The sequence below is a fragment of the Ascaphus truei genome, chromosome 4, assembly GCF_040206685.1.
Source record: "Ascaphus truei isolate aAscTru1 chromosome 4, aAscTru1.hap1, whole genome shotgun sequence".
In the NCBI taxonomy this organism is placed as follows: Eukaryota; Metazoa; Chordata; class Amphibia; order Anura; family Ascaphidae; genus Ascaphus; species Ascaphus truei.
The window spans coordinates 103,930,281-103,954,470 of NC_134486.1; the positions used below are offsets into that span (position 1 = coordinate 103,930,281).

The 24,190-nt window shown below is 44.7% G+C and overlaps 1 protein-coding gene across 1 annotated transcript in view; it reads left to right on the forward strand.

Moving 5' to 3' along the window:
- ACSS1 (acyl-CoA synthetase short chain family member 1) overlaps positions 1-24,190 on the forward strand; it is a 128,744-nt gene that overhangs the window by 38,364 nt on the left and 66,190 nt on the right. Inside the window, exons 3-5 of the mRNA XM_075596301.1 lie at positions 13,152-13,351; positions 18,072-18,247; positions 21,284-21,436. Coding sequence (XP_075452416.1) covers positions 13,152-13,351; positions 18,072-18,247; positions 21,284-21,436 — 529 coding nt within the window. The remainder of the gene's footprint in view (positions 1-13,151; positions 13,352-18,071; positions 18,248-21,283; positions 21,437-24,190) is intronic.

Genomic DNA, 24,190 nt, shown 5'->3' on the forward strand with positions numbered 1-24,190 from the left:
AGGGGTTCTGATAATACAGCCTTTTAACACCACACTAGCCTTTATTCCATCTAACAAGAGGTTGCTGGAATATACAGTGTAGCCATGCATAATAATGACTGCATACGTCTTCTCTGTTGGCAGTAAGTCCTGGTATATACAGGCCTGCCCACAGTAGTTATGGAGGTTTTCCCTCACACCCAAGTGTGGTGCCCTGTGTAAGGATGGGAGTGGCTGTATGCTCTGAGTCCCTGGATAGTGACCTCAGAGATGCGCCTGCCCCCTGGAGTATAAAGGGCACAACACTGACAGTTAGTGTTGTTGTTCGGAGCAGAGATTAAACCGACGATACAGATATTGCAGGAACACTTTTGTGACCCTAGTGCAGTAACTAGCGGGAGCATAGTGATAATTCCAGTGTGTTTACGCCACGCTGTGTCCAGGGACCTGGCACAGTGGTGATCTCCCTAGGAGAAAGGGAATCCCACTTCATTATTGGAAGGCGTACCTGGCAAAGGGACATCACGCAGAGATGTGCGGCTAGAGCTGGCAGCTGCATGGGGCAGTCTGCTTTATCCCTGTACTTAATAAAGATGTCCTTGAAAACAAGAACCCCACTGTGTGAGTGTGAGCTTACTCGACAGTGGATGGCACCAAGAAGGAGTTCCTCACCAGGACCATCTCCCTGCGGAAGCATAGACCCTGATGAGGTGGAGGCGCTGCACATGATGTAAGTTGGACTCGGTACCCACTACCTCAGCTACCTGTCCTGATTGACATCCCCTAATAACATCAAGCGGGAGACTCAGGAGTCCTGTTGCCTACAGGTGCACCACCAGACACGAACATGTAATGGGGACTGGTTAGACTACCCGGGCCAATGTGAGATTGGGTGGGGGAAAACCCGTTACAATTGGAGGCGCTGCTGAGATGACCTGTTAACAGGACAGGCTTTTGCTAGGCACACAATAGGAAACAGGGAGAGTGTCTGCTGCCACTCTGTGCTGGAAAGGGAAAATCTAGGGGTAGTCAGGAGAACGAAAAACCTCGCAAAGCACGCCCTAGACTGACCTAAGGGGTTAGTGAGTCTGGAGCCGGGGCTATAGCTGTCCTAGTCACCTTGAGGTAGCGCTAGGGGTAGGATGCCTGAAGGGATAGCCTGTTAACGTGGTCAGGAATTCTGGAGAGGATCTGCACTAGGCTAGCCAACAGTAGGTAGACGCCCAAGTACTGCATGGAAGAGTACTCTTGTCCATTCCAGATCACTTACCGAAGGAAGCACAGACTGGGAGGAAGGAGTTACCGCAGACACAGCAAGAGTGAGCCTAGCCTGAGGTAGTGCAAACACGAGTCAGATCTACGTTAGGTACACAAGGTGGTGCACAAGGCATGTTTATTGTACAGATGTGGTAGCTGCCCCGCAGAGCGGAGCTCCACGTACAGAGAATCGGTGTTCAACGTTCACGAGAGACCTGTCAAAATGGAGGATCTGTACAGAACAGAAGGTCCAGGATGGCAGGGAAAGAGAACCACAAGAATGGAGGATCTGCACAGAGCAGAAGGTCCAGGATTGCGGTCCGATGAAGAACAGGCTACAGAAGAGACTTTTGTGAGTTTGTTATGGAATGGCGTGAAAGCCGTGGCTGCGCCGTGTTTGTCCTGCATATGTTCTCGGGAAGATACCCCTGAGAATAGTGAGGACGAAAGTCTTACTAGATGGGAGGAACGAAATGGACTTTGTTATACCCCGATTAACAGACAGCCAGACGTTGCCTTCAGTGAAAGAAAAGACAATGCTTACCAAGATGGCGGTTCCCGCGTTCCCGGGACACCGCGTGGGCATGCTGCAAAAGGTCTTGCAACTTTGCAGTCTGCTAAATGTTGGCCAGGATTGGCGCCAACGCGAAAACTCCACCCCGATGGGGAGTTTGGCGCGAAAGCTGGAGCCGCGCCCTCATGGACTATGACTCACTCCGCACCTGTGCTGGGTCAGCCTACAAGTCTACGAGACATCCCCCTAGTTTCAACCAGGGGGAGTGGTTTGCGGTCTCACCGGATGTCGCAAGAGGAAATGGGAGGAAGGGTGACTATATCAGCCCATGCCTTTCAGTTGCGAAGAGCCATTGATCAGTACCGACCTCTGAGCAGAGTACCTCCGCTGATAAAAATGGCTGAAGCTGTTGATAAAGTGGACCAAGGTCCTGTGATTTCCACGCACCCTTATTCGGCTCCCGGAGGCTTCCTGGTGATCCGGGTGGAGGGTGTAGAGACTGTGGCGTGTCTGTGCCTGCAGTGCAGACTGCCGGGCGGAGCCGTGGGCAGCGAAGCCCGATGCCCCCACTGTGGACTGCAGTACATGTGGCCCATGACCACATTCGTACCGGTGCAATCTACGGGAATGACCGGAAATGTACCGGTGGCGACAGAAGAGCAGCCGGGAGCTCTCTGGAATAAGAGTCCAAGTCCCGCAGAGTCGGAGTCAAGAGTGGTGTTTCCGACAGAGAAGCCGAGTCATCGGAGAGGTGATCACCGAGGAGCCCATCGCCGGTCCCCTACTGGGATGCCTCGGCCGAATTGCAAATTGGAATCCTCGGACGAGGAGTGTGCACGGCTGGCAAGTGAGTCTGTTCCAAAAAGAGACTATTACTTCAGTGCTACGCCATGGAGGGATGCAATTCCTCGTGGTGTGGAGACGCGGAGTCGTGTGTCTCCCGTACCGCGACCATCCAATCGCCGGAGTCCCACTGCCGTGGTGACTAGTGGATCGGACGGAGGCCGATCTACCCCGACCCTGCACGGGACTAAGACACCGTGTCTGTTGCAGACCCAGGGAGTGGAAGATCCGGAGGAGCGAGTCCAGAGCCAGACTGGATCGCGTAGCAGAATGGCGTTGGAGGAGATCCTTGTGGAGGAAGAGATTCCGCTTGGGAATCCACCGCAAGATGGCGTCGCAGCACGTGCGTGTGCGGAAGTGGTGCCGGAGGACCAGGGAGGCCCCGAGTGGGAGATGGTGCCGCCTCTGCGATCGAGCAGCGGGAAGCGATCCCCTATTATCCAGGGGAATGGACGTTTGAACTGCAACCCCAGAAGCTCCGCTGTTGAGAATAAAGATGGACTTTGTGGCGACGTCAAGACAGGTATCGCTGGAGAGCAGGTCGAAACCCTGTCAGTACCTACTGTTCGGTCCCGTCCCCAAACCCCGTCCACACCCAAGGTTAGTCCTACGGCCCTCGCTAAAGCCCCTGTACCCGTCCCTATCCTATTTGGATCTAGTTCCAGTGTAGGGTTGTCCGGGGAGTCACGGGGTCCTTTTGATGATCGGACTGGGAGCCTGGACTTGGGTACGTCGGATGATGGGTCGGAGGGAGGAGGGAGCATGTCCCGACAAGTGTCGGTGTCGAGTGATTGTCCTAGCGGGATGAGTATTACTGTTAGGAATACCTCTCACCGTAAGGGAGTTAATACCAGATCCGAGGGTACATCTGGAGTGTCTTCTGGTGGGCCTGATGAGGAGTCCCTAGAGGAAAATGCAGATTCTAGCTCCGAGGAACGGAAGGAGACTAGGTGGTGGGCCCCCTTGTACGAGGGGTATGTCTCGTGGTTTGACCGCACCCGCTTTATTTTAGAGAGGGAGGGGGTGGTTGATCACTGGTGGGCTGCCGGGGATTTTGATGATGAATCCTACCTTAGGGCTCTAAGGGTACGATGGGACCGTATACAGGCAGGCCTAATTATTCCTAAGGGGTCCGCAGGGTTAGATGATCCGGTGGAGACACATGAGCCCCTATCATGGGTGTTGCCCGGGAAGGCTGGTCAAACCAGTTTAACTAGGGCTTGCAGAGCTGAGCGAGCTATCATTGCCAAGTACAGGAAGTCCCATGGGCTTGATTACCCCTATGTCCCTGAACCTCTAATGACAGAGATAGAGGAGAATAGGGAGAGATGGCTCAAGAATGATATTCAGTATTATATCATTGAGAGAGGGGGAGCCATTAAAGGTATACAGGCCGAGCAGAGGGTAGCTCAACTGATGCGGGTCTGGAAGATTGGGCGCAGTGTACATATGCACAAGGTGGTGTACTGTAATGAAAGAGGAGTACCACGGGAATACAGTGTGACTGTGCATGATGCCGCGGGGCGAGAGGTAAAGAAGCCAGATCCTCGGCATTACTATTGAGTGTCCAATAGAGTGGTCTGTTGTTTCTTTTGCGCTCCCTGCTGGTCAGTGAGTGTACTGAGCGTTCATTATTATGTTATGTAATGATGTTGCTGTGTTATTTGTGTGTTCTTTTGCAGTGTTTCCTGGCGCAAGGTACACCAAATTTAGGTCCCAGCCGGGACGGTGGGTATTCACCAGGGGGAGTATGTAGCCATGCATAATAATGACTGCATACGTCTTCTCTGTTGGCAGTAAGTCCTGGTATATACAGGCCTGCCCACAGTAGTTATGGAGGTTTTCCCTCACACCCAAGTGTGGTGCCCTGTGTAAGGATGGGAGTGGCTGTATGCTCTGAGTCCCTGGATAGTGACCTCAGAGATGCGCCTGCCCCCTGGAGTATAAAGGGCACAACACTGACAGTTAGTGTTGTTGTTCGGAGCAGAGATTAAACCGACGATACAGATATTGCAGGAACACTTTTGTGACCCTAGTGCAGTAACTAGCAGGAGCATAGTGATAATTCCAGTGTGTTTACGCCACGCTGTGTCCAGGGACCTGGCACAGTGGTGATCTCCCTAGGAGAAAGGGAATCCCACTTCATTATTGGAAGGCGTACCTGGCAAAGGGACATCACGCAGAGATGTGCGGCTAGAGCTGGCAGCTGCATGGGGCAGTCTGCTTCATCCCTGTACTTAATAAAGATGTCCTTGAAAACAAGAACCCCACTGTGTGAGTGTGAGCTTGCTCGACAGTGGATGGCACCAAGAAGGAGTTCCTCACCAGGACCATCTCCCTGCGGAAGCATAGACCCTGATGAGGTGGAGGCGCTGCACATGATGTAAGTTGGACTCGTACCCACTACCTCAGCTACCTGTCCTGATTGACATCCCCTAATAACATCAAGCGGGAGACTCAGGAGTCCTGTTGCCTACAGGTGCACCACCAGACACGAACATGTAATGGGGACTGGTTAGACTACCCGGGCCAATGTGAGATTGGGTGGGGGAAAACCCGTTACACAGTATTTGGGTTTAGGGTGCAGCCCAGCTCATCTTTTCCTGGATAGTACAGCGAAGGCCCCCGTGAAATCTAGAGGTCCACCTGAAGAGACTAGGTCTCGTTTTACCATGAACCGGCCAATCCACCACACATCTATCGGTGGGGTGGGGGTGCTGCAAGGGAGCCTAGGGAGTTAACTCTTCCCTTAGGGAGTGCTGAGGGGGTGCCTTCCCCTATCCCACCCCGTCCTCCTGTGCCTGCTCATTCTCCATATTTACTCCCATTTACTCACCTTCCTGGTAGAAAGGTGGTGATGACATTTGCTGCTGTTATAAGCTTGAGATGTGTATATATAATATAACTTTTCTTGCAATGTTTACATTTTCACAATGTATTAGGCTTCTGGTTTTAACTGCAGCCACACATAGCACACACAGTGCTCATAAATGTTAACCCCTTAGGTGCACCCCATGTTGTTGCCTATATTATTGTTGTATTTGTATATCTTTATTTATATAGCGCCCACAGTACCCAGCGCTTTACAAAAAGATATTGAATTATAAATCAGTGTAATTTATTAAGTGCAACAAACATTTGAGGTAATATTTTCAAAAGGGCGTAGACCTACTTTCAAACCAATTATCTAGTAAAGTGATAGTCCTAATTTCACCCGTTGCCCTGGAAAATCCCTGCCCCAGAGATTTTACAGTTTGGCTTCCTCTTTTCTCTATGCTGTGGGAGAAATAGAAAAGACACAGTATAAAATTGGTAGTGTAGGACATGCAGGTAGGGTTACCTTGATGTGGTCGTAGGCAACGGCCACAGCAACGCTGGAGACTCTCGACGTGGTATGGGCCAGTGGGGAGTCAAATCGTGATTATTAATAGAAGTTATGGCCTTGTTCCTCCAGCACGGTGTCTCTTGTCTTCGATTGTCTTCGATCCCCAGCAGGGGCCTATTGGGCCTACCACAGCCATGAGCTTGACATTCAGTGGCTGCAATTCTGGGGGGGGAAGAAAAGACATGTGAAGCATTAGTCAGGTGTGTGGTGAATTAAATTGAATCCCTTGAGTGTCATAAAGTGTCCTTTCAAGTTTTATGAGATATTAAAAGTCATGAAAAATTAAGTTTTGCAAAAGCTAAGATGTAATTTAGACACGGATTTCTGAAAAGCCATCTGACTTTAAATACTGCAACGTGTCACACTTTATTGTCATTATAACTCTGTGCCTAGGACATACTTGAAAAACGAGAGGTAACTCTCAATGTATTACTTCCTGGTAAAACATTTTATAAACAAATAAAATCCTGAATGTGCAGTAATATCTCACACAGGGCCTTGTACCATTCAGTCAGTTACTATTACGAGAGTGGCTTCCGGCCGACTGGAAATGTGCTCAGTGGTTGCAGAGGCTAGCAGTAATGATTTGAAAAAGATCTACATTTAGTAAACAATGGGTCAATGCTATTTGCACTATAGTTTAAAAGGGTGTCAGGAATATTAAGGCTGTAATAATAGAAAGCGACAAAAACCTTCTAAAATAAAAATGTTCAAAAAGTAGTGGTACTCTGTTGGTGTAATAAAATAGTGGTACCTTCTAGTATAATGACCTGCTGACAAATGTGAAGGCTAGGCATGATGAAATTGGACGACTGTGATGATTGCAGCACTGTTGTGCTTGCGATTCCTGCTCAGCAGGATTTTGATGCTGTTGGAACCTCCATGTGATCAGCGTCTTCATACTGTAGCAACCTTTCCTTTGCAGAACATCACATTGATGACTGTACCCTGCGGCCACGCCTTCTCTGGAGATATCCACAATGTCCCACACGACAAATTATTCACACGAAGGTTGAGTGAGCACAATCAGTGTTGGGATACTTTGACAATAATTGTAGTCATGTACAGCACAAAAAAAAAATCATTAAATGATTGTGTCAGAGTTCATAAGGAACAGAACATTCTAGGAACAGAACAGACCTAAGAACAGGTGACCCAGTATAAAAAGAACCACTGAAACAGAAAGTGATGTATTTATTGGAACATGTCAGAATAGATGTCACAGAGAAGAGGGTTATAGGTGCTTTCAGTGTTGCAGTGATATTTATTGACAAATGCTCTGCCATACTCTAAAACTCACTGGGAACTTAGTATTTAAGTGGTTGGGAATTTGGAAGTAGAAATAGTGAAAAATAAATACTAAAATGCCTTCAAAAGGTGAAGGAGAAATGTGAGCATGTTTGAAATTGTTCACTGCAAGAGGAGTTTTCAGGACAAGCAGGTTTCAGTTTTCAGACACATGGGCACTGACTGTACAGTATGCATTCTGTTTTTCTCCAGCGAAGACTTCTGCCTAGCAATGTGCAGTTGTTTAACAAACCTGTTTTTTCTCGCGGCTTGCTGGCAGTCACACACGTGCTGTGACAGAAATATATAGCAAACTCAGAATATGGGAAAACCTGGCCATAAACAAATGTCTCAAGAAGACCCCTTCCAGCCTATTGTGAGAATGGAAAGTAAAGTGTCTTATGGTATAGCACTGGTTAATAAATATTGCCCTAAATCAGATCCATACATTTGCTTTTACTATAGCCATTGGGGAATTTCCATGTTTTAATGAACAATTTTTGACTTCACAACTACCAAGTGCTTTGGAAGCAAGTATGTGGGTGTGGTGTGAGCAAGGGCTGTGTCTGTCCTTGGACTGGTTAATGCCAGCAGAATTGACTTAATATAGGTCACATTTGTATAAACGAACATGGCAACATATTGTGTTTACAAAGAAACCACAAAACCTTGACTGAACTAGTTCAGTAAGAATTTATAAACATTGAAAAGAGAACAAGAATAAACTACAGTAGGAAATTGCATGCAGAGCTGGGTGTCCAAGAGATACGTTGGCGAAAAAGTTTTTTAGGAAGTACAAAGCTCCTGGCTATAAATTGTGCTATATGTTACTGCACCAATGTAACAAAATATAGACATTTAGCAGGCTTAGCTGTTGTCTCAGATACCTCAATGTACCTGAACACGCCTCAGGATATTCCATAGGAGTCCATGGCAATGTTTCTGCAGAACACTGCAGTATGCCCAGGCCTGCCCTAAAAAAAACCACAACATATTTAAGACTGCAATACATGTGTTGTCCATGAGCTTTCAAATGAATATTTTCCCATGCTTAGATGTGAACCTGAAGAGGCTGTTGCTCTGTACACGTAGAGCGACATTTATATATAAGGTTCATGCTAGGACAATCAATATATAAAAATCTGCAGAACGTTAGAGCAGCAAGCCAAGCTGGATGGTCCCCGTCCCCCCCTTTTGATTTAAAAAAATATATGTAGGATTGAAGGCGGGGGGTCTCCGGAGCGGAACCCCAAAGGGGGCGCCAGTAGCCGCTCTGGCTCACTAGCTGGGGTTCACGTAATGGCTGCTTTTCAAATCGCCTGCGCCCAATGACCCAATAGGAAGCCGTGACGTCATTCGGTGCAGCTTATTATTGCCCACATGACGCGGGTGCTTTAAACTTGTAGGAGATACCGGCACTCCCTTCAGGGGTAAGTATCTCTGGGGGTCCTCAGAGCTGAGATTAATAGCGTTCAACACCGGGGACACCCTGCTTCAATCCTGTATTTTTTTAATGGCCTGCTTGGATTGCTGCCTTCATGTCCCTCTGTGATCAGCACTTGCTACAGGGCTAGACCCCTATACTAGAGAGATCATTTTAGATGATAATATATCATTATTATTTTTAATTATATGTAAACCCATGCTAATATTAACATGACTGTGAAACCGTCACAACCCCTGTTACTGTCAGTTACATACCTATATAATAATTTCCTTAGTACATAAGTCCCAAAGAGTGTGGCAATAAACATTTGAAAGTTTACAAGGAAAAAAAATGCGTGTATCATTATTTTTTTAGAATACGAATATTTGTTGAGTTCACAAACTTTGATGTGAAGGCTAGTGAAAACGTGCAGTAAAAGTTGCCAAATTTAGAGAATCATGAATTTCTATGGGATAATTTGCTATGCTGACATTTTGGCAAAGTTGCGCTTATTTCAGAGGCATGGCACCATTTAATAATTCTGCTCAATATGCTTTAGGTGAGGCAAAGGGGTACTGTATGCAGAGAGCCCAGCAATTAAGGCATATGAACTAGTTACTATGCAATGTACAGTATGTGGGACTGCACATCACAGCTCAGATGCTGGTATCCTAACATTACATGTTCTCAATTATGTTCTTAGAAATACTGTACATACAAATGTAATCAATAGGAGACTTTCTAAGGACTTGCTATTGGTTGACTAATCAGATCACTTTGACAGAAGTCAAAATTAGACAATGGCAGGGGCTCCCGAGTTTCCACTAACCCCCTTCTTTCACACCTCCTTGTTCTCAACACCCTCACAATGTATTTCTCTTCCCCCTGTCTCTCACTCTTCCCCCTCTCTTCCTCTCTGCCCACCTCCCCCATCTCTCACTCCTCCACCTCCTCACTCTTCTTCACTCCCTCTCTTATAGCCCCTCTCTCCTCTTAAACTCTACCCCCCTCCGCTATCCCTCAATTACCCCCCTCTAACTCAATCCCGCTCCATCAATTCCCACTCCCCCCCTGGCCACATTCACACACAGCACCCGCTCACACAATAAAACTCCCAAAACACACAGCCCCCCACACCATACACAAAAGAATACCCCCTACACGCACACACACACAATATAACCCCCCTACACACACACAATAATGCCCCCACACACACAATCGTAATAATACCCACCCAAACACAACCACAATAATACCCCCTCACACACAATGTCCTCCAACAATCAATAATAACCCCTCACACACAATAATACCCCCACACACCATCAATAATACCCCACACACACAATCAATAGTACCCCCCACACAATAAATAATACCCCCCTTCCCAAACACAATCAATAATACCCCTCGTCTCACATAATCAGTAATACTCCCTCTCCCCACACACAATTCACTTACTTTGGAGTACGTGTGTTTTGGCGCAATGCTCTGCTTTTTGTATTTTTTATCTCTGCTGCTTCATGTGTACGAAGGCTATCAGAGAAGTTTTTTTTCCATCTGGTGCGATTGATAAGCATAGAGGTTTATACTAGGGCTTGATACACTGTTTCGCACAAATGAAGGGGAAAAAATGGGAAAGAATGTGATACATTCGATCATAATATGTGGGCCAGGTAATTCCTCATATTGACAACACCTAAATCATATAACAGGTAACTTTATAGTGTGGTGGCATTAAAAGGGGTCAAATGAAAATGCCTCTTTTTGCCCTACTTTTGCTCCAAATTCTGCTTGTATACATCTCGTACAAAACATTCTGGACAATGCTTGAATTGTGTGTGTTCGTTTCTCAATAAAATAGGCAGATTTTAACTGAAAAATCAGAATCTTAGAACAAGACAGTCATAATAAAAAAAACAATACAATACTTTCTAAAATACTATGTATTTGTATTTCTTGCATAATTATTATACATTAAGTAGAAATTGCCGTCTTAGACCAGTAGCGATAGTGCAGAGTAAAGGAGTACCTCCGTATTAGGTGATACTTGTTTTATTAGGACTAACAATAGATATTATAAGACACGTTTTCAAGAGTTCTCGCACTTCCTCAGGTCAGCGATACTGATTTACAGACTATTCCAGGAGTTAAACTCAGATGAAAAAAAAAGTAAAACAGGATAGCCATCTAAGGCAAATGATGTAGAGAAAGAATAAACAGACGGGGGGATAAATGGGACAGTGAGACATACTGTACTGTAGGACCATCCATCCATCAGCAGTGTGGAGGGGTGGGAGGGGGTTAATTTTAAAATTCACAGCGAGCCAGGGAGAAACATTACTTAAAAAGATGGTAGTGGGAAGAGAGGAGAACTCTCGAAACCTTTTCTTATAATATCAATTGTTAGTCCAAATAAAAAAGGTATCGCCTAATACTGAAGCATTTATACGTATTATACCAACTTCTACCATCAACAGCAACCTAAATGTAACAAATCCAAGCTTAAAAGATTAATTGTTATTGATACAAGTGTAGCCCTGGTGCCCTCCGGCTCCCAGAGACCCCCTCCTTTGGATCAGCGCGGTCGCGGGTGCCGCCGGAGCCAGCGACGAACCCGACGGCTGTTTCCAAAGGTGGGGGCCGGAGCAGGGAGCAGTCCGAGCGTTAGGAGGCTCGGCGGCGCACCGGCTAGCGGGGGCTGCCATTATCGCTGCGCGCGCATGCGCAGTGATCGTGCATGCGCAGATAGGATACAGGAGAGTTGCGGTGGCCATTAGGGAGTCGTGCATGCGCAGGAGAATCGCGCACGCGGCCCCAATGTAGGAATAGCCTCCTAGGGACTACAATTCCCAGGAGGCTAAGGGTGGAAGGCACCAGGTGCCTCAGCACGGCTAATAGGGCTGGAGGGTTGCCTTGTCAGGGATATGGATACATTTCGCGGGGTTTTGAGGAGAGAGTCAGTCAGCGCCAGGAGCAGCTAGGGGAAGGAGGTAGGGTGCAGGAGTCAGTGACTCCCTGCACTAGGCCAGCAGCCCCCGAGGCCCTAGATAGCCCTGAGCCACCCAGTAGTGTGAGTTGTGTCAGGGACCCTGCCCCTTACTATTCAGAGCCAGTTAAGGACCCAGCAGACGCGGCGCGTTCATCCAGAGGTTTGGGCTCAGACCTTCGCTGTTGCTGCAGCAGCCATCCGGGTGGGATCGCCCCGGATGGTAGTTCCTGTATTCATCTGCCATCGGATCCGTTGCGAAGCTCCTTGGCAGGCCCGGGCACTGGAGTGCTCGGCAGGTAACCCTCACCAAGTGCACCAACGATACTATATTAGATTCACACGGGACCAGTGGCTGCGCAGTCACACATATCTATCTCACTTGAAGGGTGGGGGACATATTGTGTGGGGTTACTGGACACTGGGTGGGGTCACCTGGTGAAGGGGGTAGCGTCCTGCGAGACGCAGTAGTTAGTGTCTCCTCTAGGGAGGGACACCTGTTGATTATATGCATGAGTACGGTTGCACTAGTAAAGGCATTGGTTGTTTTACATACTGTGTGTTGAGTGATATATATTGTCCTGCGAGGAACCACTCCCCCTCTGGTGGGAGCCATCGCAGGTGGAGGCGCTGCACCGAGTACGAGGTTACTCATATTATACTTGCCCCAGGTTCCCCGTGGCGGAAGCTCAGCCCTCCTGTGAGCCTAACAGGTAAAGCACCACACCTGGTAACATTAGGTTCTCCGCACCTACACTCTATCTGCGATTGGGTGGGGGAATACCCGTTACACAAGTAAAACCGAATGCTAAAAACAGATTTACTGTAGGTTGCTGAACACAGCTTGTAAAAATATATATTTTTAAATAAATAAAAAATCTATATGAAGTACAGATGCAGCCACCAGAATCCGATGACTTGCCTGGGAAAATACTGTGGCTATCTGTGGCTATCTCACAGTAAATGCTGCAACATTTTGGTGAGATTTTGCAGCCAAACTAATAGCCCATTGGATTAACACAGCGTCGGCCCCAGCAGTCACACTCAGTTTGAATGGGAACGGAATGGGACCTTCAGGGACCTTCAGGGACCCTCACTGTGTTAATCCGATGGGCCATTATTCTGGCTGCAGAAATCTCACAGAAATGTTTCAGTTTACTGCGAGATTGCCCCAGATTTTCCAGGGTTAAGCCATCGGATACTGGTGGCTGCATTGATTGTAACTTGGAAGTTGAACAGCCCAGATATCAGACTGTTTGTTATGAATAGTTTGTAATCAGCTCTTCATTTAATACATTTTCTTATTGTGTATGCTTTTCATATGATGTAATCACGCATATTTTATCACTGTTTTAATATCATGTCTACACAAGCAATATACAACATAAAATACAAAAATGTGACTACAGAAGAAAAAAAAAACTGAACGTATCAGCTGTAACTAAAACCGATACCCATTTCTCTGCAGAGAGCTCTTGGATACAACGTGCCGCATTGCCAACACACTGAAGAAACATGGCGTGCAGAAAGGGGACAGAGTGGCTATTTATATGCCCGTTTCACCCATGGCCGTGGCTGCCATGCTGGCTTGTGCCAGAATTGGGGCTGTACACACTATTGTCTTCGCTGGATTCAGTGCTGAATCTTTGGCAGGAAGAATCAATGATGGTAAGTAAGTTCTTTGTAGTAGGTCGCTGTGTATTAGGGAATCTAGCAGAGAATGAGCTTGTAAATGCATTGAAGTGCAACGGGTGCAAGACGCGTTGGAACTAAAGTGGTACCTTGCGGTTGTATGAATCTTTATACGTAGGTACTTTATATGCGTACATACAGATAAGTATGAATGTAATTACTTATTTTCTATTCAGCTTTGGCTTCTTGAGTTCACAGCTAGTCATTCATGATTCTATTTTGGTACATGGATTTGGTGTGTCATCATATCAGAGAAATGCAGGGTAATTCAAGTCACAGAGACACCCCCAGCTATCATATAACTTGTGCTTTCATAAGCAAGTCACTCTGGTCATTTAGGAACAGTTTTCTTTTTTTTTTCTCTTAGAAATTATGCAATAAGGATTTTATCACGTCATAGACCACAAAACCTTTGTGTCTCTGGGATGAATTGGTAGCCATATTTATACCCAATTTAAACCCTTAAAGACACGTGAATGTGCTCACAAGTGATATTCTTTATTGGCTATATGCTAATGGTGTATATATATATATATATATATATATATATATATATATATAAATAAATGTAAATACAACTGTATGCTCATCTGCATGTCTTAGGCAGGTCTGCAACCCCGCCTTCTCCCATTATCACCCAGCACACAGCACTTCCGCTGCAGCAAGGGATTCTGGGAAATGACATGCAAATGAGCACACAGTGCCACTTTTTGCTTCAAAAAACATTTTTAACATGGTTCCCTATATATATATATATAGAAACCCTGTCTTCCCATAAGAGAAGGCACAAAAGCAGCAACACTCAGATATAGCAAAAAGACATGTATTAGCAGTGACAAAACAGCACACTATAAACCCAACGTTTCGGTCCTGGCAGGACCTTCCTCAGGGGGGTGCTACCAGACAATGACACCCAGAGAACGTATATACCCCATAGTTCACCATGTGAGGACAATTAGAGGCAGCTAATTGTACAATCCTGGAGCTCCACGAGTGCAATCAGTGTATGAGGTAGTACGGCGCCGATTTGGTACCCCATTCAGTGTCAATTGCATCAGCGTGGCAGCTCCCTAAAGAAAATGACAGTGAAGGAACAAGTGAATCAACACATAAGGGTAATAAAAACAATTTCCAGAGCTGAGGGTGACTGTTTAGATGGCAAGGGGAGGGAGGGCAAGGATAGGGAGGGTATAGGATAATTGAATCTTTTAATTAGTGGTATATGTTTAAGAATTTTTAATATTTTGTTATTGATTTATTTCTTCTTGAGTTTATGTTTATTTTTATACAATGATACAAGTGTATTACTGGGGTCTTCTGCAATCCATAATTATTTACAATCTAGACATTGTTTGTATTTAATTACATCTAGGCTCATTATTATGGGCGTAATTATCACAAATTGATGTACCAATCGGATTGTAGACACTCCAGTATATATATCTAGCCATCACTGTTCATGAACAAATCCCTTTGATAAAGTTGCATTATTGTGACGAAACGCGCCAGGGACGTAAATTACGACATTACGTCATCACGTTGTCTGTATGCTTTACGGCCGGAGCGTGCAGGAGCAGTATTGAGGCCTACTCTGATGACACATTGCGTGGAGGACTTCATTCGATCGCGAAAAGGACGGACACTGTCGGATGCACTGCCCAAGGGTTCCAGTTGAATTTAACACGTCACGGGACGGTTCCTGCATCGGTGGTGATAATTTTGTCACAAATTGCTTGTATATCACTTATACTTTGTAAGTGTTTTTAATCCCCCCCACCAATCCCTCCCTATCATTAAATGTACAGGATTACACTATGGGGCGTGCGCTCTCTGTTTTCTTTATATATATATATATATATATATATATATATACAGCTAAACCCCGTTATAACGCGCCTCGTTATACTGCGATTCGGTTATAACGCGGTTTTCCCGTGGCTCCCGTTTAAAAAAAAAAAAAAAAAAATTAATTTTTTTTTTTTTTAACATTTTTTTTTGCACACTGCACACACTGCACACACTCACTGCACACACACTGCTCATTGCTCACACTGACACACTGCACACACACTGCTCATTGCTCACACTGACACACTGCACACACACTGCACACTGCACACACACTGCACACTGCACACACACTGCACACTGCACACACACTGCTCATTGCTCACACTGCACACACTGACACACTGCACACACACTGCACACTGCACACACACTGCTCATTGCTCACACTGCACACACTGACACACTGCACACACACTGCACACTGCACACACACTGCTCATTGCTCACACTGCACACACTGACACACTGCACACACACTGCACACACACTGCACACACACTGCTCATTGCTCACACTGCACACACTGACACACTGCACACACACTGCACACACACTGCACACACACTTACAGACACTCACACACACTTACGCACACTCACGCACACTCACAGACACTCACACACACCCACACACACTTACGCACACTTACACACACTCACACACACTTACAGACACTCACACACACTCACACTCACACACACACACTTACACACACTGCACACACTCACTGCACACACACTGCTCATTGCTCACACTGCCACACTGCACACTGCACACACACTGCTCATTGCTCACACTGACACACTGCACACACACTGCACACTGCACACACACTGCACACTGCACACACACTGCTCATTGCTCACACTGCACACACTGACACACTGCACACACACTGCACACTGCACACACACTGCTCATTGCTCACACTGCACACACTGACACACTGCACACACACTGCACACACACTGCACACACACTGCTCATTGCTCACACTGCACACACTGACACACTGCACACACACTGCACACACACTGCACACACACTTACAGACACTCACACACACTTACGCACACTCACGCACACTCAGACACTCACACACACCCACACACACTTACGCACACTTACGCACACTTACGCACACTTACACACACTCACACACACTTACAGACACTCACACACACTCACACACACACACACACTTACACACACTTAGACACTCACAGACACTCACACACACTTACACACACTCACACACACTCACACACACCCACACACACCCACACACACTTACAGACACTCACAGACACTCACGCACACTCACGCACACTCACACACACTCACACACACCCACGCACACTTACGCACACTCACAGGCACTCACAGACACTCACACACACTTACACACACTTAGACACACTTAGACACACTTACACACACACTCAGACACTTACACACACTCACAGACACTTACACCCACTCACACCCACATACACACACCCATATACACACACACACACACTTTCTCTCCCATATATACATACACACACACTCTCTCACTCTACACAGACGGGGGGTGGGGTCGGAGCAGAGGAAAGGCCGCGACCAGCACCACCACCTGCTCCCCCCCCTCCTCCCGCGCAGGCAGCGGGAGCACCGGGGACAGCGGTGGGGAGAAGAAACCCCCCGCTACCACCTCCATGCAGGCAGCGGGATCTGAGGTAAGCGGCGACCTGAGGGACATCCCTGCTCCCATCTCCTGCCCCGCGGGATGTCACGCGGTGACAGGGGGAAGCGGGGACAGGAGGGACATCCCCGCTCCCATCTCCTGCCCCGCGGCCTGTCCCGCGGTGACAGGGGGAAGCGGGGACAGGAGGGACATCCCCTCTCCCATCTCCTGCCCCGCGGCCTGTCCCGCGGTGACAGGGGGAAGCGGGGAGCGGAGGGACATGCCCGCTCCCATCTCCTGTCCCGCGGGATGAATATGCGCTAAAGCGCGGCGGCCATTTTTTTTCCCCGCGACCCCGTTAGTAACGCGGTGGTCTCGGGGTGGACCCCGAGAGCCGCGTTATAACGGGGTTTAGCTGTAATATATATATATATATATATATATATATATATATATATATATATGTGTGTCTCAACGAGTCTCCGGAGCTGAACCACATTAATTTCAGCTCTATGGATCCCCCTGCTTCTGGAAATACTTACCTCCGAGGTAGGTGCCGGGAGCTACTCTGTCTCACCAAGCAGGGCTTTAAAGTTTTAAGCTCCCACGTAACATGGGCCAATAGGAAGCCGCACAGATGACGTCGCAGGTTTTTATTTTATTACGCGGGGCTACCCCATAAGACGTCTTGAATGGGCCAGAAGGTGCCTTAAGAAGTAGCAGCCTTTAGTAAATATGACCCAATGTACTCCTCTTAAAATGTATGTCATATTAGCATTTTCGGAAATGTTTAATAGGAAATCAAATCTGGTACTACTGTATAAAAAAGGTCTTTAAAGGTATTTTAAATGCTTGTAAAATGCTATCTAGCGATCACAATTTCACAGGGTAATTGTTCAATTACTGACTTCAAAATGGTAATTCATCATTAACCTTTTGGAAAACCTAATGTGAACTACCCTTTTATAATCATTTTATTTGGAGAAGTAATGACATGAGATTCCATATATAATTATACAGTATGTACCATCTTCTCTAATATTGAGCCTGTGTTTTAGATTGTTAGTTGATTGTATTAACTTTTGATAGAGGTTTGGCAAGTAATCAATACAACTTGCTGTATCATAGGGCAATAGCATTAAATGTGATCTGTTTCCAAATTGCCTGTCTCAATAGCCAGTTGCAAAGCAGTCATTACATTCAACCAGGGAGTGAGGGGCGGACGAGTTACAGAGCTCAAGAAGACCGTGGATGAAGCTGTCAAGAGTTGCCCTTCAGTCAAGCATGTCTTTGTGGCTCAGAGGACGGACAACAAAGTCCACATGGGTAATCTTGACATATCTCTTGAAGAAGTACGTCAAATAAATGTGTACTTGTGCTAATAATCATAGCAGGTATTTGTTTTTTTGTGAGCAAAAAGGTATACTGTATTATCTGTAGGTGGTGGCAAACATGGAACTCCAATAAGGTACCATTACCAATTGGCTGAAAGTCTATTGAGAATGTGTTTGATGGGTTAAAGCAGCAGTTCAAGCAATATCCTACTTGTATGGTGTTTAAAAAAAAAAAAAAATCAGTTCTGTACTATGAGAAAATACTTGTAGCATTTAAAAAAAAATGTTTTAAAGACATTTTGAATGTTTCTAAAGTAGGAAGCATTTCCAAAGTGACAGCCCCTTCAATGAAAAGATAGGCTCGGGCCCTTGAGCCCCGCCCTCTCTAGTAGTGCACCAATTGTATCTAGTAACTGCCCAGTCTATCATATTCCCGGACTACATTGCCCACAATGCTGTGCAAGAACTGAATTAAATAACCCTGAGCAAGCGATTGATTACAGGAGAACGTATAGATCTGCAGTTTAGCTAATCATTTGTCAGTGTACAGACTGTATTAATGCACTTATTGAATGAGAAACAAATATATATATATATTTTAAATGGCAGCTTGAACTGCAGCTATAAGCCCAGTATAATTTAACAGCAAAAAATAATTAAAATCTCAATGTAGTCCAAATTCACTTAACCCAATTCTCCTGATATCATAATGGATGTACAGTATATCGTATTTTACTGCAATGCAACAGTCTCATTTTTTTCAAATAGTGATATATTTTCAGTGGTCGAAAGGCATTTGCAGAATTAGCTGTACAAAGCTATATGGATCCCAAGTTAGATAGATGTATTCAACATAAATACTTTAAAACCAGAAGGGGACAGGCATCTTTCTATATAAACTCCCTTAGCTTTAGAGAAGAAAGTGGTATTCTAGGCTTGAAAATATATTTTAAAAAAAAGTACTGAAAGTCTTAAATTGTAAATAGAAAAGTAGTGGTCTCGCTGCCTCTTAGTGCCACCACAGTCCGACCTCTGGATATTTTACACTAACGGGTGTAACCACACAGGAGAAATGATATCTTGGTAACGGGTTAACTTACAGTAGTGAGACAGTTCCAAAGTGCGGGGAACCAGCTCCAGGCGAGGAGAATCCTGCTTGTGCAGCCAACACAACACAGACAAATTCTTCAAGATGCAGGTCTCTTCTAGGACAGAGGTACGAAGTACATCTCTACTCACAAGTTCATAATACACTTCTTCATTTATTGCGACAGCCAAGAACAGAGTAGGAACAACGTTTCAGGTCCCATATGGACCTTTCATCAGGTCTGATCCTAGAGGAGCCCTGCATTTTGACAGTAATGAGATAGCCACTGAAAGTTGTTGCTTTTTTTAAAATTTGTGCATAAACAATGATCTGTTTTTATGTGAATTCTTGTTTCTTTACAAAATAATATAATTAAAGACACAAAGGGGTTTATGTGCTAAAGTCTTCAGGCTTCAAAATAAGTGCCAAAAACAGCTTCGTATTTATCAAAGAACAGGAATCCCATTGAAAGGAATGGGAGATTTCCCATTGATAAATCTGGTGCAATTGTTTTGCACTGGTTCTGCCTCAGTTCTGCAGCCGCTTGTCCTTACTAAATAACCCCAATGGGGTTCCAGAGGGAACATTTATATTTAGTGTGGCACGCTCTGAAAAACGCACGGGACATTTTGCCTTTTCCTTTCATGGCAGTTGGCAAACAATCTTTACAGATCACGGGGAGAGCTAAGGGCACAGGAATGTAATTACTAATACACAATACACAAACCTTTTCATGACAGAGGACTTTCTCAAACAACATCATCTCTCTTATTGGGAACAAAATAAATATTATTCCAACAATTACACCCCTTCTCTAAATACACTCCGCTATCCCTATTAACTACTAAAACAACATAAATATTTATAGGGAGTATTGAAAATACTTACACACTGTCACATATACCTGCAGAACATCAGTTTTCATCCTAGGTAGATGTAATTTCCAGTGGCTAATAATTCTTTGCAGGCTTTGTCATATTGCAGAATGTGTCAGGATAAATGTCAGCTCACTTTGCAGGTTTTTCCCTAGCCAATGTCAATCTGCCAGACAAACACAGACGTGTCCTGCACGATGCGCCACTTTCCTGCATGTTGACAGGTTGGGGCCATGACAATGATAATACGGGACCTTTAACTAACGTCCATAAAGTCAGGAAATGCATGAACAAGTGATTTCTTTCTTTCCTGGCTTGTGTGGAGTTCAGGTAAAGTTATGTTACACACGTTTTTTACGAACAAAAGAACCCTATGAAAAGAGCATAGGAGTAGAAAATAATACTTTATTAGTATTGTATTCATAAAATAATAGTGGACTAATAATTTTATTAATACAATACTAATAAAGTTTGATTCTTTTAATAATTTCATCATTACACTATTGGGAGTGCTACAATAGGGGCCCTCTTTTCTACTCCTATGCTATTTTCATAGGGTTCTTCTGTTCACATGTTATTAGCCCCAGCACCCCAATCCCATACAGACAGTAGCAAGTGTGTCTTTTCCCCATTTCCCTTTCCCCATTTGAATTTTACACACGGTTTTTAATTTAAAGGCCTTGCATCAAACCTATTGTATGCAATGGGAATATGTTTAACGGAGGACACATCTGGAAACTGAGACATACAATATTTACAGATGTGCGCAATAATGCACAACATTTCAAACAATACTTTCTAGGTAACATGTTGATTCATGGTTAATGCCTGAAATACTCACACGATCACTGCTGAAAAGAATAGCACATATTTATTGGTTGGGCAGAAACATACAGTATGCAAAATAATCGTATGTATTAATGAAAACATACACACTGGTGAATATTACTTCAATGTTAATCACTGAACATTCTAGATTGGAGGTCACAATATTGTGGACTAACTAACAAAATGTTTTTTTTTAGGTATCATAGTATTTTGTTCAAGTGTAAACTTAATTATAGATAGTTTTCTCTCTGTGTGTTTTGACAGGAGATGGACAAAGCAGACTCTGTTTGCACTCCTGAAGCTATGAACAGCGAAGATATGCTTTTTATGCTGTACACCTCGGGCAGTACTGGAAAGCCAAAAGGCGTTGTCCACACTCAGGCTGGGTATCTACTCTATGCTGCTTTAACGCATAAGGTATTTAGACTATTTATACAGATGTACAGTACATATATCTTGAGGGTGAGAGGGGATCAAAGGATTGTGGTCGATCGAAGGGTCATTTTTTAAAAACAGACATTCACAGGATGGCTCTCCTGTACCTACAGAGAATTAAGCAAAACCTTTTTCCATTGTGTGTCTCTATGTATGTATGTATGTATGTATGTATATATTTATTTATATAGTGCCATTCATGTACATAGCGCTTCACAGCAGTAATAGACAATATAAATAACACATAATGGGGAAAAAGTGCTTTCAAACATAAAAGTGACATTTAGAAAAAGGAGTCCCTGCCCCAAAGAGCTTACAATCTAAGTGGTAAGTAGGAAGAACGTACAGAGACAGTAGGACGGTGGTCTGGTAAGTGCGTCTGCAAGGGGCCAAGCTTTATTTAAGAGGTGTATAGAATCAGCCATGGAGCTACTCATTTGCTTAGTTAGGAAGGTGTGTTTTAAGAAGAGCCCAACTATTGCTCATTACCAATGTAGCTATTGCTAACTACTGTTGGAAGTCAAACATTCTACCTTTATTATGTAATGATGTGGGTTTTTCACATGTTGTTTCAAGTACTTTAATATGGGAGGAGTGGCTCAGTGAGTAAAGACACTGACTCTGAGCGCGAATCAGGGGAACCTGGTTCAATTCCTGGTGTCAGCTCCTTGTGACCTTGGGCAAGCCACTTTATCTCCCTGTGCGTCAGGCAACAAAAAACATCAGGCAACACTTGTGAGTCGGGTAGCTGAAAATTATTTAGAATATGCCTTTTTTTTTTTTTTTTAAATAAAAGCGCAGTCTCATAAATGTCAAAGTTGCATTAGTACATGGAGAGTTTTTTTAGGATCAGGTTTATTGAGGCATTTTTTAAGACTCTGTGGAATTCTGAAAGTATAGGACATGCATACCGATATTTAGTAAGTGGCACTATTCCGCCAGACACCTTATAGCACTTTCAAGCGAATGAGCCATAAGATGTTTTGCCACCCTGAAAAGTGTCTTGAAGAATAGCACTGCTTAGTAGATCTGGTCCCTTAAAAATTTTATTTGGTCGTTTATTATCTTCAGAGATAAAGGCCCAAACTTACTAAGCAGTGCTGTGTCCTAAGTCATGTTTGCGCACCAAATCAGTAAAGAGGGGTCTTCCAGCTTCAGAAGGTGTCTTTTAAAATAACATCGCTTAGTAGATATGGACCAAAGTCTCCCCTCAACAACAGCGAGCTATATCCTTGATTCTACTGTCCTTGTCTTCTCCACTCTGCCCCTGTGTTCTCTTATGGCCCATCTTGGGTTGCAACATCTGGAGCAGTCTGCTCCTTTTCTCCTCTACCAAAGCTAGAGGTAAGGTTCAGATTTTTTTTAGGAAGGTTGGTATCCAGGGTTGCCACCACTCCGGGTTTGACCCGGAGACTACGGGTTTTGGTAACGTATCTACGGGCTATGGGTTTATATATATGAAATCTCCATGCAGTGCCTCGGCTCTTACCTTTTCCAGTGGTGGCATCTCCCCCTGCATGGTCCTATCAACATGGCTCTGCGATGGCAAATGGCGGTGCGTCGCCATGACAAGGGGACGGCACGTGACATCGCAACGCCATACGGCGTCACGTTGCCACGACAATGGGACACCCTGCTGTGTTGCGACGTCACGTGACGTCCCATTGTCATGGCAACATGACGCCATTTGACGTCGCTGAGCCATGTTGACGGGACCATGCAGGAGGAGATGCAGCCGCCGGAGAAGCTAAGAGAGTTAAATATATAAATAGAAAAAAAAATGAAATTTAATTGGAATAGTCTCTGGGTTAGCCGTCAACAGGGGTTAGCCGTCAACAGAACATGGCAACCCTATTGGTATCCTAAAGCACATGCTCAGATTTACATGACATCACTGGCATGTCATGTTTGTATGTGTGTAGAAGCAGTGCATTTTATGGTGTAGTGTTTCCCCAGCTGCTATTCTGTACTCATGCAGTGATTAGTTTGCAATGAGTTGCACGAGTCTTTAAGAGTGAAGGGCATGTTGCATTTAAACAGAAGTGTTTGGGAAGTGAGCTTTAATGCTGTGTTATATTGTAATATGGATATTATATTATTATAATAATATTATAATAACACAGACATAACAATATTATAATATTGTAATATGGATATTATATTATTATATGAATAATATAATATTAATACAGGCAAAACAAAGTGTTTGATAAATACAGTCAATAGTTAGTTTAGGTTAGATGATTGTAACTTGGGTTACATCAATCTTTTAATCTTTTCACTGCCAGAGGGACCTGCAGCACAATACGTTGCAAGACTCCCTGGCAGTAAAATGGTTAAGGGTCGTATTTACAAAGTAGTCTTCTGCTGTAAGACAACAAGCTGATAGGTTGTGATGTGTCCTCCAGCACCGGAAGGTGTCATACGACAGAAGAATGCTTAGTAGATATAGGCTGGAGTGTCCACTGTGACTGTCTTCTTTTTCGTCATTTTGGAAGAGGCAATCATTGTACTGCCCATAAATGTAGCAAATGTGCACTGTATCTCACCACATGTGAGGGCAGGACAGCAAAAATAGACTTCTTCCCAGCAGTGACTTCTCGTTTTTCTCTTTGCTTCAACAACAAAAAAAAATCAGTAAAAGGAAGCATGTACAGTATTAAGCTTCGTTCGTTTTTATCCACTGAGGATCCAAAATAGATCACTGACAACATAATACCGATTCATGTATTATGG